We start from the raw sequence: 20,357 nt of genomic DNA on the forward strand, positions 1-20,357 counted from the left end.
TTACCCCCAGGGCATCCAAGATGTAGGTGACTTTGTTTCTTCAGTAGAACATAAACGAAGATTTTTAACACCAACCGTTGCAGTCTGTCAGTCTTGTAATGGAGGTGAATGGGAATCATGGCTTTGAGAGTAAAAAAAAAACCATACACAAACAAAACCAAATTGAACCCTGCGACTCGTGACGATACATTGATGTGTAAAGACACAAAACGATCATTCTGTGCAAGAAACTGAACAGTATTTATATCGTTTTTTACCTCTGATTCATGTAATGTCCGAACTGTTCGAACTGTCCTGAGCGCGTTCTCAACAGCATCTTCTTCTTGCTTTACTGCAGATCGCAGACTTATAAGTGCATTACCGCCACCTATCTCTCAAATGGACCATTGACACTCCTAATTGAGATTGTAGATAGAGTGTCAATGGTCCATTTGAGAGATAGGTGGTGGTAATGCACTTATAAGTCTGCGATCCGCTGTAAAGCAAGAAGAAGACGAAGAAGAAGAAGACGCCTCACGTGCCTGCTGTTGAGAACGTGCTCAGGAGGACGCGCCACCGCTCAGGACAGTTCGGACATTGCGTGAATCAGAGGTAAAAAACTATATAAATACTGTTCAGTTTCTTGCACAGACCGATCGTTTTGTGTCTTTACACATTAATGTATCCTCACGAGCCGCAGGGTTTAATTTGGTTTTGTTTGTGTATGTTTTTTTTACTCTCAAAGCCGTGATTCCCATTCACCTCCATTATATGTAAAAGACATCTGCCTTCCACATTGTTGCGTCATGTGCCATGATTTGATTGCTTGGAAGAAATTTGATTGCTTGTATTTATTGGTACTGTAATCGGAAATCGGATTATGTGTAATGCAAAAACTATTGACCCACAAAGGGATTCCAAAACTCAGTGACTTAGTGGAGAACGTCATAGATTAAAAAAATATCTCTCACGGCGAGAGCTTTGAAAATGATGAGAGCTGATGAGAAGGGATGAGATGAGAGAGAGCAAGAACACAAAGCAAACACAATAGGAAATGCATCTACCAATCTGGGACTTATGAGTTATGTAAACTCTCTGTCTAGCTACGGAATAAGAGTGAAACGATGATGTCAAAACAAAGAGCAAGTGAATCCACAGATTCCATGTAGGCCAGAGAAACATCACGTTGTTGAAGGGTGAGTAGTAATGTCATCTCCTTGTACCCAGTTAAAAAAAAAACTTATTATTGCGTTCATAGAGCAAGCCTTTCACTGATTGTTTACAGCTAACGGAAGTTACACCCATGCAAAGCATCATGCGCGTAGGAATAAGGTGGATAAGGATGGAAAATAAGAGGTTAGAATTGCATCATCCTCTTTAACTTGACCTAGTCTCTCTAAAGTCACACTACTGTTTGATTTTTAATTATGTATTGAAGCTTGCAACATTTACAGCAAAGCAGAAACTTTGAATGATGTCTAAATCAGCCAAAAATGTCTGGTGTGGAACAATAAATATGTATGTGTTGGCTACTGTGGACATTTAGCTTATGCTGAAGTGTTGAAACATCAAAAGAGGAAATTGATTGGTAAATCTGTAAGTGTCCACACATTTGACTTCCTCCTGTACTTCCTCATTGCTGATCAAATTTTTACATGTCATTTACATATAAATAACATCTATTTGTGTTTAGAAATTTGACCCTCCACAGTGAGGTAATGAGGAAAAAGCATAAATACCAGTATTCCTCTTTATACGTAAGAGCTAGTTATAAGATGTTTAAAATTCAAATGAGCCAATAAAGGGAACAGAGTTATACTACATAGTACTTTTTATTAAAATAAATATAAAATAAAACCCTAAATAACGAAAATCAGTTGTTTAAAATGCTAAAAGTGAATTTGCATCACAACGTTATAATGCACAATATGAATGTTTATTCATTTTGAGATTTGCTGAAGATTACATTTAACAATGTTGTTAAATTATTAGTGTTTGTAGGTCTTAACTTTAGTAATTGTTAGATGATGGCAAAGGTCATCTAAATATAAAAACAGGGATATGAGCACTATTAAATATCCAATATTGACTGATCTCTAATATCAGCCGATAACTAGCGTGTTGTGCATCCTTAGTAAAACATTTACCATTGCTCAACAGAATTTCACAGGCAAAATCCAGCCGTTTCAGTAGGAATCTGCATGATTAGGAACTTCTTGTGAGAAAGAAAGATTTTTCTAGTTCGTCTTCAAGTTTAGTCACATGAATTTTGGGCATTGATCAACAAAACGGCTTGATTAGAAGGTTCTAGACTGTCTTGATTGCGTCTTGATTAGACTTCTGTGTGTGCAGTGCTTCATATATCACTTCACTGTTCACAATAGACAATGGGGTTTTTTTGCCTGTAAAATTTTGCTAATTTGACCATTGCACCTTAAGATATAGCCTATAACAAGTCTGCAAAACCTGCTGTTATTGGCACCTGAGTGTAGCACCTACTACTCTGCATTTCCTTCTGAAGGATCCCAGCATTTGAAGTGAGTGGCGGAAGTTTTCAACAAGGTCTCTCATTGTTTTAGTCTGATTGTAACATTTTGATGTTTTCTTAACCCGTCACAATTTTAATACAGAATTTGCAAACAAGTTTCTATTGAAGATGTGGCAACACAAACTATAGCACACAGTAGTGATGGGACGTTCGGATCATTTTACTGACTCGGACCTTTGAGTCTCGTTCAGCAAAATGAACAAATCTTCTTTCGAGTCATTTCGTTCATTTCGTTCATTTTAACAAAATATAATTAAAATGTTACGTGTTATGTCTACTACTTACGCAAACGTTGATCACACTACAAACAATACAAAACCGTTATAAGAAACAGAAAAGATTAATTAATTGTTTACCCGAGTCTTCAGTCTATGATTAGCTCACCTCACCTCTTATCCGACAAGTCTTCGGGTTTGGGCTTATGGGGCTGTCACGTGATGAACGAACGACTCGGAAAAACCCGAAGACTCGAGAGATGAACTAATCAATTCTCTTTCCGGCTCAGACTGCATTGGTTAAACTTATGGGGCTGTCACGTGATGAATGAACGACTCGGAAAAACCCGAAGACTCAAACCAGGTGAACTACTTGACTAATTCCAGTACAGAACCTATAGGATGTTGCGCATGAACAAATCACTCCCTGAGACGACTCGTTCTTCCGAGTCACATTAAAGAATCGTTCAAAACTAACGAATCGTTCAAGAACAACCCAACACTACCACAGAGTAACAGCTTGCATGTGTGAGCACTGTGTCTTCACACACATACAAAGTCTCAAGGCACAGCAGCAACAAATAGCTTTTTTAATTCTAAGGGTCAGAGAGGGGGTGGAAATGGTTGTTAAAGTTTGTCAAATAAAATTATTAAAATGTATATTCTAACCCCTTCAAGAGAAACAGGAACACAGTATCACCCTCAGTCTAAATGATAGTTGTGACTGGACATTATGCCTCCACTTTCGGCCAAAAGAAATTCACTAAGAGGATTGTTTTTTTATTGTTCCTTGGTAAAGCAGGAAAGCTGATCCAATGTGGAGGTCAGATAGGCAAGGGAACCACAAGCTTAGTGGCTTGTTTCTGAGGAACTTGTGAAACCTAGGCCTAGACACTCATGTTCTGAATAAAAGAGGTTATTGTGTCTGTTGTATGTGAGGAAAGCAATGAAGTTGAAGGGGTGTCTTTTACAAAGAGAAAACCTATGGCATGTCTTGTTCATAGTGGTACTAGTTTGTTGTGGTAACATTAGTGATGTTAGGTGCTGTCTACGAGTCGGTGTAAATTTACACATTTTGTTGTCTTAAGGAAATTATCTTTTAGTTTGTCCGGCCACTATAGGTAAACAAACATGTTTATCTAACCTTTAACTCTTGAGCATGTTTTTTGAATCAAGAGGGGGTGTGTTTAGACCATGAGCGACAATCACACAATCAGCATGTTTTTGTGCTTGTCATTGTGGAAGTATTGCACCACCCCCTGTTTCGTTACCACAACGATTGTTGCTCTTGACAACTGATATTGATGTTGTGTATTTGGCTAATGTGTGTGCGTGCGCATGAGGGGGTTATGTTACTAGTTGGTGGGGATGGGGTTTGCAGAGTGCAGTTAGCAGATGGGCCTCTGCTGGGGCTTTTTTGTTTGGCCCTCTCATCTGATGCCAAGGTGAGACTTTTGCTCTGTAGTCATGAGGATCGCTGCCTGTCTGTGACTGCTGCACCATTAGTTATTCAGATGGTTTCGCTCATGGCAGAGACAGTTACTAAAGGGTAACAAGTAGCAGAGAGGTAATGGCATTTCAGTCACAAGGCATGAGCCAGTATAACAGCAGTGACTTAGAATTGGGTCATCTGTTTATCAGAGGAAGATTACATGTTCATTTCTCACAGTCTCACAATAACCATGTGAATTATTCATGATAAAATGAATCTGTCAAAGTAGGGCTGTCATTCACTTGAAAATGTTATTGGATGAATACTGAATACTGAATAATTAATCAGTTATTTGCCAGGGCTGGATATTGATACAGATTTCCAGATTCATTTTGACTCTGATTCGCAAGCTCTTGATTTGATGAACTCACAATATGTATATGAATTTTCAATGTTGAAATTAATGTGAAGTTAAGACTGTCATTCAGTTTAAAATGTTATCGAATTAATTGAATAATATTCCGATATTCTTAATAATTAATCACAGTTAATTGCCAGTGCCAGGCTATTATTGATTCAGATTTCCAGATTCAGTTTCATTCCAATTCACAAGCTCTTGATTCACTCACTCTTGAACTAGTCTGTCAAAGTAGGAGTCATTCAGTTAAAATATAATTGAATTAATTGCATGAGATGCTAAATAATTAATCGCATTTGTGTGCCAGTACTGGGTATTAATACAGATTTTTTAATTCAGTTTGATTTTGATTCACAAGCTCTTAATTTGATTCCGGTTCAGTTGGATATAATTTGGTTATAATGTCCATTTTGTTTATGTGCAAAATAATTTATCTTTCTGCTAATGCTGTAAATCATGCAGGGCAGTGTTTCAGACTGATTAAAACTTCTCTTTTTTTAACTATTTGTTAAAAGAACTGGCTAATGAGAGTCATTCATTTTGGGAATCGGGCTACACTGGTCACATTGTATGGTTTTGATCCACTAAAAAGAACCACTATATAAGACTAATTTGCTTGTGATTGTGAATTAGACTACATTGATCACTTTGTATGTTTGTTTTTGCATGCAGCCTATTATTGTGGCTGATAAGTAAATTGTGGAATAGACATTACAAAAAGTAGCTTTAGAAGTCAATATATTGTTTGTTTTATTTCCATATGTGTGAACGTAAGCCTATAAATATTGACCAAACCAATAAATCCTTGTACACTGAACCTGTTTAAGAAGCCTGTAGCTTTGCTGCAAGCATTTGCTCTGGAAGCCACACCAAAGAACCGTTACGAGGAGATGGCACAACATCTATTCAAGACAGGAAACCATGCAGGTTTGAGTTTTGGCAGGGCTCTTCACACCTGGCTTGGGCGTACACCTGTTTCCCACACTTTTATCTCACATCAACACAGTATAGCATAGTGATATTGTGAACGACCCAAGCTCATTGTCGTGCATTCGTTTAAAGGAAACGCTGTGAAAGAAATCAGCACAGAGGATACTGGTGCAGCAGTAGTGCCAAATACAAAGCTTCACAGGACAAGACATAGATCCCTGTAAATGGATTTTGGGAGTAAGTCATAAGATGCAATAGCAGGATGTGTGACTGGATGGACTGACCCTGACCCATCTCTACCCCCTTCACATGTGCTCCTATCCTACCCTGAGCAGGGCTCCACCCAGATAGGCGGTCTATTATCTCAGTCTGGGGTGTGTCTCTAGAATTATGTTATGTGGAATAATGTCTTGGGATCTTTATTAACTGCATATCACTACCAGTATGTATGTTTAAATGTGCAGTTATAATTGAGCAACGCTCAGAGTTAGCTACACAAAGGTTCTTTTTTGGCATCTCTGGTTCCATGAAGAACCTTTAACATCCACGGAACCTTGCCATTCCACAAAAGGTTCTTTATAGATTATTAAAATGTTCTTCACACAAAAAAAATTGTTATTTTAGGAACTGTTCACTGAAAGGTTTTAAGGGGAACCCAAAATGATCCTTTTATATCATCATTGAATAAAAATCCCTTTCGGAGCAAGAGTACAATGTTAAGGTAGAGTCACATTTACAAATACAGTCATTTCAGTGGAAAATCAAGGGTTTTGCATGAGGACGAAAAAGAAGATGAAAAGAAGCAGATTAATTATTACTTTATTCAGACTAAAACTTTTAAAGTGCATATACTCATCATCTTTTATTGTTCTGTGGTCATTAGGTCCTGAAGCTTTCTTCTGCCATCTAAACCATCTATTTCAGTGGCATATTGCTTTCACTGAGAAAACCCCCTTCATTTATACCCCTGCCCCCACCTTTCTCATATAAATTGCAAGGGCGATCAGACAGAGAGCAGCAGTGGAACAATCGATGCGTGTGGTTTGGACGGGTTGGGGCAGTGTGTGGTGGTGGAGGAGGATGGGTGGGTGACAGGCGATGAGGTCTATGTCAGCAGGAAATGGTCAAAACTGCTGGGAATAGCGGGTGTGGGGATGTAGAGACATTAAAACGGGCTTATTGGTGTGAAGAAATATGCTCTTATCCTCTGTCATTAAAATTTTTGAGTCATCATGTGACTATAGAAAATAAAGATCCTCATATTGATATACTGTATATAATATATCCTTATATAGATATAGCATGTACATGCAATTAATTTTTTTTTTTCAAAATGTAATAAGACAATCTGCATTTCCTTTGTGATTATATGGGGTCTTGTATCCACACAGAATTATACAGTTAGCGTCCAGCTAAGAATGCCACATGCGTCATGTCGCGCCAAGGTGTGAGTGTCGTGTAGTGTTGCAATGCATTCCTGGATAGATTAGATTTAAGATCTTGGAACAGCCAGACATGAAACTTGCCAGCAATGTATAGCAAAGCAGAGATTAGCTGTCCTTGGAGAAATCACAAAGTTTTATAAGGTTTCATTTTTTAATCTAATATTATTTTATTTTATTTTATTTCAGCTTTATTTCAAATAATCAAAATGATTTGTAATAGTTTTATTTAACTGTAACAGTACTGTTAATTGTATGCATCAAAATCATTTACTCACCCTCATGTCATTCCAAACATGAGTAACACAACACAAAAGATATTTCAATTTTTAAAAAAAAAATTTTTTGTCCTTACAATGAATGTAGTTTTGGTCCACGTTAACTGACATTGTATGGACAACAGTCCTTCAAAATATGTTTTTTTAATATTCCATAAAACGTGAGTCATATAGGTTGGGAATGACATGAGGTTGAGTAAATATTGAGAAAATATTTATTTGGGGGGGAATTAACCCTTTAATTGCACATTGCGAACATGAATTTTGCAGGATTATGAATTGTTGTGCTGAATATTCTACACTGAATATGTTGAATGTTTCAGTTTTAAATATTTAAGAAAACAAATCTTGGTCATGATTTGATCTATAATGTATTAACAATGAACATTTTCTCTTCAACCCCGCAGCATGCCTCTCTCTCAGCCAGTCGTTCAGAGAAGGGCTCGGGATGGTCGAGCCGCTCACTCGGAGCCCGTTGCCGGAATTCCATTGCCTCCTGTACGGACGAACAGCCTCACATCGGCAACTACCGGCTGCTCAAGACCATCGGCAAGGGCAATTTCGCCAAAGTGAAGTTGGCACGCCATATTTTGACCGGCAGGGAGGTAAGATGTACAGAGAGATGACGGTATTATGTTAGGAACTTAAATAAAGATTGACAAGACTTTTCTGATTGGCATTTAGGTAAATCTTCTCAAGTTCTCAGTCACATTATGGCTGCCTCAGTGTGTCTAAACAAAGTGCACACTGACCTGTGCCATAGTTTTTGAGCCAGATGACATATAAAAAAATATATCTAAAAAATCTTTAAATATGCTCATCCAGCTTTTTTTACACTTTGACCAAAAGCAATTATGTCATCAACCTACTGAGGTGTGCACAGTTAGCATAATTTTCCAGGTGATTGCTTCTTTTATATGCAATTTAGTTGTCAAGTCAGTGTGTCAGCTACATTTTGATGATTTTTTTTAACTTTGTGTCTTCTCAGGTTGCAATAAAAATCATTGACAAAACCCAACTCAACCCTACAAGCCTACAGAAGGTAGGAACTAGGTCATAATCGCTGCACTCTTGTAAGCTTGTGATCCAAATTATGTTTTTCCGTGCTAATGTCTATCTGAACTCAGACATAAGGTCATATCGAGGAGCTTGTTTTGGTCAAATGGTGTTTGATTAGAAACGTGAGTGAAAACGTGAACTTTGACCAATGGTTTTGATTTGCCACCATTGTGCTCTTATGGACTGTGCTCTGATGCTGTTGTAATATATCTGGAGCTGTCTGAACACTTTATCTGTGTGAAATCTGGAAAATAAAATAGTGAGCTGTTTTTGTCCTTGGTTTAGTTCTCAGCTAAATATATTAATTCACCAGAAAATGGCAGGAAAGATTAGATAAGCAATACAAATAAGAGAAAGCTGTTGAAAATGAGGAAACTATGACGTTGTTGTTGTATTATAGGCACTTTATCATATTTTGCACTTTTTTGTTTTTAGCTTGTTTGGCTATGTGGAGATAATGTAATTCCTAACCTAAAGGTAAATGTTACACTATTTTTGTGTTTTTGTCCATGAAATGTAACTTTAAAAGATATTTTCTTCAGAATAAATATTTATCATTAGCTTAGCCAATCGTGTTAGAGTTATAGCCAAGTGCACTTAATAACACCCTACCAAGCTGAAATGTTAAAAAAATACTGTAGAAAAAAATAAATAAAACTTATGATTGAAAATACATGCTTCTAACTTCATCTTTAGTATTTGTTTTCATGTTTAGTGTTGTATATTGCATGAATTAAATCATGATTAGAATTTATTCATCTTAAGTGCAAAGTAAAAAAAAAAATGCATTTATGAAGTGCTAAATATTCCTAGCTTTTGTGCATATGGTAAGATGACTGGGGAATATTGTGTTTCTGTGAGAGTCTGTGTGATAATCACACCTCTAATGTGAGAAATATGGCATGCTGCTTCATTCAGAGGTTTTGTGATTGCTAACACAGCATTTCAAACCTAAAGATTATTATTAGCTCTAAAATTTCTTCCAGGATATCCAAGTGCAGTGACGTTCACAGACATTTTGTAGGGCAGGGGCTCAAGTGGAAAAAAGGGCACTTCTCATATTTATTTAAACTTTTTTCTAAACAAAACATTAAATATATTCGGAATGTGCAATATTGTATATCTCAATATTTTCTGGGATTTTAATAGTGTGTTATTGTGCTGATAACTTAAGGACTACCGTGGACAGCTGACTCCTAAAGTTTTTGATATTCTGCATATTCTGTGTGGTGATTAGTTCACAGCAGTGATAGAAATTAATCTTTTCCAATAAGTTTAAATTGATTTTTACCTTTTATGAGCATTTTTACCTTTAAGCCTTTTTTTTCTAAAAGTGTGCATCATCTTTTCAGTCAAATTCTTAAACTGATCAGTCAATTAGAATAATAAGTCATTTGGGCTGTTACCAGTCCAAAATCAGTATTGACAAAATTAATCTTTGCAATGCAGAGGAAACACAGAAGCTGCATAGAAGGGACATTGATGCATTTACATTGTTTAATGCAGGACATGAATGTATTTAAACTGCAGTTACAAATGCATTAATACTGTTTTGATATTTTAAACATAAAACGTTAAATACTGATATTTGAAATTATTTAAAAAAATGAAAAGATAGTTTAAATGTGAAATTAAAACTGCCAGTAGGTGGGAGCAAGTCACTTTTAATAAGTGAGTCATTGCGACTGAACCGAATCATTTAAACGGTTGATTCATTCAGGAACAAAACAGTGTCATGTTGCTCAGAGAAGCAAATTGAAATTATATTTGCTGGCAAAATAGAGCAAAGACAGTCAATATTGTGTCTAAAATGTAAGTGTTTTAATATAAAATTCTTGTTTATTGAACTGCTGTATAAAATCAATATCACATTTCTCATTTTGCTTTTTGGTGTAAAAAACGTCAGTCTTCGCGTGATACTTATTAACTATATGAAATGATATAAATATATTAATTTCTGCCCCCATATGTTGCATTTTGTGATCATTCTAAATAAATTTTAATAAACTGAATCATGCAGTGAAAGAACACGCACTGGTCTAACCTACTAGACTTCCTGCCTTAGCTAAACTTTAGCTAACTTGGTAGCTCTCATGAGTCATGGATAGGATAATTAGCTGTAAATTCGAGGCACAGGTAGCTTAGTCTGTTGTTCATCACCACTCACCTCCACACCAAGACAAACACGACTGGAAAGGGAGGGAGGGCTTCACTTCTGCGGCTCTCTGCATGTCTGTGACGTGATGTGCAGCTGATCAAATGTGCGCTTACACTGCTGTGGCGCGGAGGGACTCGACAGTCTCAACATTTCCTGACCCGACCTGATATTTTGATTTTTTTATTTGTTTGACAGGGACAGCTGTGCGCAAACAGAAACACACACACACGCATACATATATTCGTTTATTTAAAAAATAAATTAAAAAAACTCCCCAGAAAAAAGGACACTTTCTCTCGAGGAAGAAAAAGGGCAGGTGCTCAAGCCCCCTTTGATGTCTGTGTGTGCACGTGCCTGTCCAAGTGTAATGCATGCATTATGAAGATAAATAAGTATGCAACAGCAGGTTTTAGTTAGATGATGTGATGGCACACTTATAGAAATAGTTATATCTGTTGCTAACAGTTTATTGGTGATGTCTTGGTGTAAAGAGGTGAGTGATGTAATATGGTCGAAACCAAATGTAAATGATGGGTCAAATGCCTTGTGTAGTGTAGTATAATGTGCTAGGTGAGGCTGAAGGTGCTTGTGGTCTCTGCAGGGGTGTGTTAAACTCTGCAGCAGAAATGCAGACCTCTCCTGTCAGTATTATTAAAACACACCAGGTGACTTTTCCCAGTGCAATTTTTTTTCTATCTCTTCTTTCTTTCTTTGTTCTCTCACTCACTCAGATGCACATAGTATCATTCCCAACCTTTGTTTAACTGTCAACTGCAGTTTTCATCTGGCCTATAAATTCCCACGATTAACAATGACAGATGTGGAAGAAGTTCTCTCAAATTTTATATATGTATTATACTTTAGGATCAGTAAGATTTTGTTAATGTTTAAAAGTATCTTATGGTCACCAAGGTTGCATTTATTTGATCGAAAATACAGTAATATTGTGGAATATTATTTCAGTTTAATATAACTTTTCTATTTTAATACATTTTAAAATGTAATTTATTCCAGTGATGGCATTGCTCCAGTCTTCGGTGTCACATGATCCTTCAGAAATCATTCTATAATGCTGATTTGGTGCTTAAGAAACATTACTTATTATCACCAATGCTGAAAACAGTTGTACTGCTTAATATTTTTGTGGAAACCATGAAACATTTTTTACAGGATTCTTCCATGTATAGAAAGTTCAAAAGAAGAGCATTTATTGCACAGCAAAACATTATACATTTCTGTACTGTCACTTTTGATCAATTTAATGTATCCTTGTTGATTAAAGTATTAATTTATTTATAAAAAAAAAGAGACAAATTTTACTTTTAAACAGTAGTGTCTAATAAATAATTCATGATCTTAAGCCTTCATTAATTCATGACGTCTCAAACTATGACACACTCTAAGGAAGGAATCATACACTTAAGATTGGGAACCAAATCTAAAAATTGTGTGTGCCTCTTAATGTCTATGGTGGTTCCAGGCCTGCTCCTAACTTGCAGTGTCATGTTTACTGGAGATCCAGACGTTTTGTTAGTCTGATGTGGCCACGGCCTTGTTTCTAGAGATCTGCCAGCAGCCTCATTCTCCTCTTCTTCTCCGATCTCCTCTCTGTTTAATCCTATTCCGAGATGGAGGGGGCAGAGCACAATCAGCTGACCATGAACTTTCCCAGCAGCTGGATTTCAGAAGGGGTTGGGAAAGACATGGAATTTGCTTTTATCGACATGTGTGTGTGTGAGGGTCGGGGGTGTGATCATAGAGGTGCGGGGCCCCATCATAAGAGCACAGTGCTACTTTAATGGGAAAAAAAAGTTGGACCGTGGGTGAAGAAGGGTAGAGGGGGTTGGGTGTCCCTCATTCAAGTCTCTTGAAGCCAGGAGCGCCGTTCCAGATACACGAACAATGGGGGCAACCGAACCCAGAGGGGGTGGGGGACTCCAGGGGGGCCGTAGCATAGGAACAGAGATCCTGAGAAAGCAAGCTTGTATACAAGAGATGTGAGGAGTGTCTAAAGCATGATATCAGAGAGCAAAAGCCCCAATTTAAAATGGTATGGTTGGCAACTTTGAATGTGTGAATGTCTTTAAGTTGTAGAAATATATTAATATATGACTATTATTATTATAATACCACTGCTGGTATGAAATTTCCATTTAAAGAGATAGTTCACCCAAAAAATATCATTTTGTCATCATTTACTCACCCTCATGTAATTCCAAACTTGTATGACTTTCTTTCTGTGGAAAATATAGATATTTAGAAGAATGTTTTTTTTGTAAAAATTTCTTCTGTGACAGAATTTTCATTTTTGGGTGAACTATCCCATTTTAGGGCAAGTTGGTTTACGTGTTTCTGGATGAAAATGCAACTCCTCAGTCCCCAAAAATCTGGAATTATAGGTAACCTGAATGTCTTAAAAGTGCAAAACCTTTTAAGTTTAGTGCAGATTATACTTGTATAACTGTTAAATCACCCATCAGAGCAATTGCTACTGGAAGAGCACTAACAGGCAGAGCCAGATAAACTCCAAAGGGAAAAGAAGATGAAGTGAACTTGACATTTATGAGTCACATTGGAGATGCGTTACTGCCTAACGCTTTAAGATTATTTCTGATCAACTCCAAATACTCATGGATTACTTATGTAAGCGCCATCAATTATGAGATTATCACTATTTCTGGCACTGTAGGTCATTGTGTGTTGTATGTATCTAGGAGACAGATTGTGTTGTGTAAGCCCAGGGGCATCATGCACCAGTTTTGTTTTTTGAGGGGACACCAGTGGCAGTCCTGCCTCACTTGATGACGACATGAAGGCAAAGGCAAATTTTAGCTAAGTAGTTGTTCTCTTATTCTCTTATAATTTGGTACAATATTGAGCAAATGAATCCGGGTTCAAATACTAACCTACACTACTGTTCAAAAGTTTGGTGATAGTAAGATTTTTTTATTTTTTTTTTAAACAAAGAAATTAATAGTTTGATTCATCAAGGATGCATTAAATTTATCAAAAGTGACATCAAATATATTAATAATGTTACAAAATGTTTTTATTTTAAGTAAATGCAGTTATTTTGAACTTTCTATTCATCAAAGAATCCTGACATATTTTTACAGTTGCCACAAAAATATTAAGCAGTAGTTTTTTTCACTGTTGATAATAGAAATAAATATTTATTGAGCACAAAATCAGCATAGAATGATTTCTGAAAGATCATGTGACACTGAAGACTGGAGTAATGATGCTGAAAATTCGGCTTTGTCATTTCAGGAATAAATTACATTTGAAAATATATTAAAATAGAGAACAGTTATTTTAATACTAATTAGAGACCCCCCCCCCCTTTTTAACCTAGAATAATTGTGCAACTTATGATATTATAGATGTGTGTTTATATATGTAATACAAAATGTATTAATTTCATATTCATTATATTTATGTTAAGTATGTTAAGTAAAGTATTTCATACAAATCCATCTGGCTTAAAAAATTAAGGGAGCATCCCATAGGACATAAAAGTCACAAAAGAAATCTCTTTATTTTCAGAATCTCAGATGTTTCTCCTGAGAAAAAAGAGCCCAGCAATGTCATAAGAGATCCCAGTAATATCTTTCTCATCAAATTTGTCATCAAAAATGAACAAACTCAAAATGTTCCTATATTTTATAGCCCATTTTAATTTCCTAAAGAAATTCAGACCAACATCCTGCATAAAAAACACAACTGAGATCTCAAATAAATCTCCAGAGCTTTAAAAGAGCACTGAGCAATAAAATGTTCCTCTGGGACGTGCTCAAGCGGCCATGAGGCTTCTGGGTAAGCCAAAGGTTTTCTCTTTGGCACTTCCTGTCCTGATGTTCGGCCCCCCCAGAGGCAGCTTTGACCTGAGCTGTTGCTGTGCCCTGATGAGACCATCTGCTTTGGTCTCTGTGGTGATCCAGCTCTCTTTCTCTCTTTGTCACTCGCTGGGCTCCAGATCAATGCAAGGGAAATGACGTGGGCATGGACTAATGCCTGCCAGAGACAGAAGTACTTTGAAATTCCAGTGTTCTCCTTTGGTAACATCACTTATACATGTGAACATTTCATTTTAAATGGTTAACTAACATGTTGTCTATTTGCAATGTTTCTCAATACTCTCACAGTTTTGTTTTCACATCTGAATGGTACATTCTTCAGGCTTCAGCTGTCTGCGCATGTGCACGTTAGACCTCTTTAGGTGCGAATGAGAAAAGGAGTAGAAAGATGAGGATGCCATTAGCTTCCTGACAATCACACTGAAAAAACCTTTCCTTTGGGAACAGAATGAGCCAATGATGCAGACGCACACGGATTACCATTATGACATAGAGCCACTACTGGGAAATTATTATAACAATCATAATGATTCCTCTAAGTCTTGCAGATTTTAGTAGAATATGCAGCAATGCAGAACCGTTCTTACCCTCTTGAGAGGCTCTTACAATGTCTTCGGATAGATTTTGATATAATGTGGCACCCATGTAAGCTCCTTGTTAACGCCTCCCATAATGTAATACAGTTTGAAGAATATGAACTGCCTCATCTGAATAAATGGAAGATTCAATTAACTGCTGTGTTGTATATTTCCATAATGTTTAAAGGGATAATTCACTCAAAAATGACAATTCTGTCATCATCTACTACATACTCTTATGTCCTTCCAAACCAAATTTTAGTATCTTTGATATACCATTCTTTTGTTAATATTTTGAATTAGATTTTATTTTTCCTTTGTTTTCACTTACATTTTGTTGTGTTTTGTCATTTGTATTATTTTTTGTTGTTGTTTTTTAATGTGTCCATATTGTTTTTATCAATTTTTATTTATTTGTTTTAGTTATTTTAGTACTTCCATTTAAACTAAACGAAAATGAGAAATGATCCCTTGGCAACTAGCTGAAATAAAATAAGTTACGTATTTTATATTGTAATTCAGTTAACGTATTTTAATTAAAGTAACAGAAATGTTATTTTTTATGGTTTTAATTTTAGTTTTAGTTAACAATAATAACCCTTTTTCAGACCTGTATGGTAGGAACAATATTGTTTGGACCCCAATGTTCATCAAAATGTCTTATTTTATGTTCCACAGAATAAAGTCATACAGATTTGATCGACATGAGGGTGATTACATGGTGACAATTTTCATTTTTGGGGGAATTATCCCTTTAATTGTGGAATTATGTAACAGTGATTGGAGGCAAAATATAATTCACATGCTAATATTCGTTGTCATAGCTATTATTTGATGTCAGAAGTGTTGCGTGGGTGTTTTGTTCTCTTGTTCAGACATGCAAAAATGTCATGCCTCTGATTTGCATATTTCACCCCCTTTCCGTGGAGCAGTTGGAGACGGTGTGGAAAGAGGAAGGCCTGGACAGAACCAGACGCAGATGAAAAATGATTCCCAGTGGGATGTGGACGGCTGTGATATGCTGATGTCTGAATGATGAGTTTGATAAGGGTGAACAGAGGTTATTAGACACTTTCAGTGATCTGGCGAAGGAAGAAATATGCCTAATGCTGAAGGATCGCCCCAGTGTAAAGTGTCACACCTTGACTTAACACCAGATATGATAAACACTATCTCTTCCATGTAAATTTGGATTTTCGTATGTGACAAGCAACTGGCATCTAGACATTATGTCAATTGTTGGTTTCTATTTCTGTTGTGTCTCTTAATAAAATCTTTCAAATATATTCGGATAACCTTTTTGTTTTATAATTGATAATTTTTTTATGTATGGTTATATTTTTATCTTAATTTAAATAAATAAAATACAATATATGATGAACATATTTAAGTTGAGAAACTAAAATTACTAAAGCTGAAAAAAAAATGGAAATATAGAAAAAATGACAAAACATAAAATTAATCAAACTAATTGAAATTAAAATGAAAACTGAAAATATAAAAATTAAAATGTTAATAAATACTATAAGAATAAATAATACTAAAATAAAATAACATCTCACAGTTGAGACTTTTCTCATCATATCATTTGACTTAATTTCACAGTGTCTCTTCATATTTCACAATGTGACTATTTCTTATTTAAACTCGCAATTATGCAATTGCCCTTTTAAGTCAAGGCATAAATTGTGTCTCGATTTGTCGAGGTGTCTCAAATGTGGAGATTAAAACACACTTGTATTTGAATTTGTAATTGAATTTGTGTTTTGGGCACTCATTGTAAATGCACCTATATATTTGATCTTTATCCCTATTTTTTTTGTCTGTGTATTTCTTTGTAAGCATAATAATTGAATGGCAAATCTACGGTTATTTTTTGCTCTTTCATCTGTAAATGTGGCTCAGTCAGGCTCTCAGCACAAAGCCTGGATTAACTGACAGGAGGCCTGCATTGGGGGTCAAGGTGATGAGGTCCTTCGCAAACATCACTCTGGGCTCGATTTTGTTCTCTTGTTCAGACATGCAAAAATGTCATGCCTCTGATTTGCATATTTCACCCCCTTTCCGTGGAGCAGTTGGAGACGGTGTGGAAAGAGGAAGGTCTGGACAGAACCAGACGCAGATGAAAAATGATTCCCAGTGGGATGTGAACGGCTGTGATATGCTGATGTCTGAATGATGAGTTTGATAAGGGTGAACAGAGGTTATTAGACACTTTCAGTGATCTGGCGAAGGAAGAAATATGCCTAATGCTGAAGGATCGCCCCAGTGTAAAGTGTCACACCTTGACTTAACACCAGATATGATAAACACTATCTCTTCCATGTAAATTTGGATTTTCGTATGTGACAAGCAACTGGCATCTAGACATTGTCAGTTGTTGGTTTCTATTTCTGTTGTGTCTCTTAATAAAATCTTTCAAATATATTCGGATAACCTTTTTGTTTTATAATTGATAATTTTTTTATGTATGGTTATATTTTTATCTTAATTTAAATAAATAAAATACAATATATGATGAACATATTTAAGTTGAGAAACTAAAATTACTAAAGCTGAAAAAAAAATGGAAATATAGAAAAAATGACAAAACATAAAATTAATCAAACTAATTGAAATTAAAATGAAAACTGAAAATATAAAAATTAAAATGTTAATAAATACTATAAGAATAAATAATACTAAAATAAAATAACATCTCACAGTTGAGACTTTTCTCATCATATCATTTGACTTAATTTCACAGTGTCTCTTCATATTTCACAATGTGACTATTTCTTATTTAAACTCGCAATTATGCAATTGCCCTTTTAAGTCAAGGCATAAATTGTCTCGATTGTGTCTCGATTTGTCGAGGTGTCTCAAATGTGGAGATTAAAACACACTTGTATTTGAATTTGTAATTGAATTTGTGTTTTGGGCACTCATTGTAAATGCACCTATATATTTGATCTTTATCCCTATTTTTTTTGTCTGTGTATTTCTTTGTAAGCATAATAATTGAATGGCAAATCTACGGTTATTTTTTGCTCTTTCATCTGTAAATGTGGCTCAGTCAGGCTCTCAGCACAAAGCCTGGATTAACTGACAGGAGGCCTGCATTGGGGGTCAAGGTGATGAGGTCCTTCGCAAACATCACTCTGGGCTCGACAAACATTTCCGTCCAGCACTAGCAACACATGAGAAAGAAAGAAACCATTATAAGCATATTTTGTAGGCAAATTCCTCTCTCTAAAGAAAGAATGTCCACTCAGGGTTTGATGAACAGTGTCTGGAAGTCGGTAACATGAAAAATGGACAGTAGAAACAGGAGAGAAGGGGAGAAATGGAGCAGTAATACTATCTAAAGCGAGTCGTGCGGGCAGTGGCAGGTTTTCCATCAGGTGCCGAGGGAGCAGCACAGCGTTGCCTGACTGAGGGGGTGAGATAAGTCCCTGCTTTAATACCAGGTCACCATAGCAACGGTGACGTGAGGCCAAAGCCTGGGAAATGAACCAGGAAGTCCCATCTTTGAAGAAAAGCAGGAGAGATGCATGATGAAAGAGAGCAAGGGAGGGGCTGGATTATCTGATGGTTTTCTTTAGGGCTCAGGTGAACAGCTGATGTGCAATTCAATTAGAGCTGTTCTCAAGGGGCCGTCGTATATGTATGTGCCAGATGACTTTTGATGTTGTCTCAGGATACTCCTGATGTCATGTGATCATTCAGCTTGTATGACTGCTCATAAAAGCCAAAGAAATGCACTTCCACATTTCAGATTGAAAAGACCAGGTCTTTGTCTTTTTCCAGTAAAAAATCTAATAAAATTGCCAAACATCAATATAAATGTACAATATATGGTTTGGGGGTCAGTAAGATTTTTATTTTTTTCAAGAAACTACTTTATTCAGTCAGAATGCATTCAATTGATCAAAAGTGACAGTAAAGATATTTACTTTGTAACAGAAGATTTCAAATAAATTCTGTTCTTTTGAACTTTCTATTCATCAAAAAATCCTGAAAAACGGTTTCCACAAAAAATATTAAGCAGCAAAGACAAATATTATTATATTATATATAATAAATATATAAGCAGCAAAAATTGTAAGGTTATTTCAAAATATTACTGTATGTTTACTGTATTTTCAGTCAAATAAATGCAGGCTTTGTGAGCATAAGTATTTCATAGTATAATATAGAAACCAATTAGATAATAGATATAGATATATAGGTAACACTTTACAATAAGATTCCATTAGTTAATGTTAATGTATGAACTAACATAAACAAACAATAAATAGATTTATTACTGTATATTTTAATTATTAGTTAAGGTTGAAATTAACATTAGCTAAGATTAATAAATGCTGTAGAAGTATTGTTCATGCTTAGTTCATGTTAAATAAAGTAGTTAACAAATGTTAACTAATTAGCCTTAATGTAAAGTGTTACAGATATATCTATAGAGAGAGAGTGTATATATATATATAGAGAGAGAGAAATATAGATACATACTGTATATAGATATAGGTTTGAAGTGTGTGTGTGTGTGTAAATATTAATTTACATAACTAAATGAATATTAAAATGGACCTTTTTTACTTCCTTAATGCACATTCCCAGTCTTATTGTGTTAAATGGATCAATTGGACATGGTAATTTTACATTGTTGATATTTTTACTATAAAACAAGACAAAGATATGATTTTTTTGCAGTGCAGATCAGCTGATTCATGGGATATATTATACATTGAAAACACTTGTGAATACAGAAGCACACTGGAGGTGATTTGAGACAACTTACCTGGGTAAACTAGTGATATAACAGCTCTGTTTGGTTTCAGCACTTGGTCTCTGTAACAGAAGGGATGAGAAAGTGGATTCGATTTCCTTTCTGTGTACAGTGATTGTGCTGCTGGCTCAGAGTCGTTCGCATTAGCGGCGTCATTATGTAACCTGTCTGCCTTGATCAGTTCAATTCGCTTTTGTGAGCATCTGTGTTTGTGTGTGCCAGCCGTACATGCGTAAAACAAACCGATTAGTGACCTCAAACAGATGCCTACTGTTGGTGTGTCCCACCAGAACCGTGTTAGCTACTAAATTTTACGTTGAAGTGTTAAATGTGAAGTGTTTGACTTCTTCTGAACGGATTTTTCATAATTTCTGAAAGATTGACTATAAGTGCACATGAGAAAACTCAGTATAACAGTGATCATAATCTGTGCAATTTATGTTGTCAATCCTTAAAAATATATTTTCAGAGCTGCAGCGTCTAAAAACTAGTCCTGCTTGCTTATGTCGAGATCTCTTATCTCTTTGACTTACTGAAAAGGCCTCATGTTTCTCAAAATACATGCAATGCCAATTCGATCATAATGTTATCTGCAGTGTCTGATGTAAATAAAGGGCAAACCTGCTCCTGTACCGGTTTTGTTAGAACAAATTATGCCCAAAGGAAGACGTATGTGCATCGAGAAGAGAATC

General features: G+C 35.8%; 1 protein-coding gene across 2 annotated transcripts in view; it reads left to right on the forward strand.

Moving 5' to 3' along the window:
* LOC107601731 (MAP/microtubule affinity-regulating kinase 4-like) overlaps positions 1-20,357 on the forward strand; it is a 59,231-nt gene that overhangs the window by 23,961 nt on the left and 14,913 nt on the right. For both annotated transcript variants that reach the window (XM_016294008.1, XM_016294009.1), the window contains 2 exons: positions 7,650-7,847; positions 8,231-8,284. In XM_016294008.1, the coding sequence (XP_016149494.1) occupies positions 7,650-7,847; positions 8,231-8,284 (252 nt within the window). The remainder of the gene's footprint in view (positions 1-7,649; positions 7,848-8,230; positions 8,285-20,357) is intronic.

This window comes from Sinocyclocheilus grahami, unplaced genomic scaffold (assembly GCF_001515645.1).
Source record: "Sinocyclocheilus grahami isolate Dianchi unplaced genomic scaffold, SAMN03320097.WGS_v1.1 scaffold311.1, whole genome shotgun sequence".
NCBI lineage: Eukaryota > Metazoa > Chordata > Actinopteri > Cypriniformes > Cyprinidae > Sinocyclocheilus > Sinocyclocheilus grahami.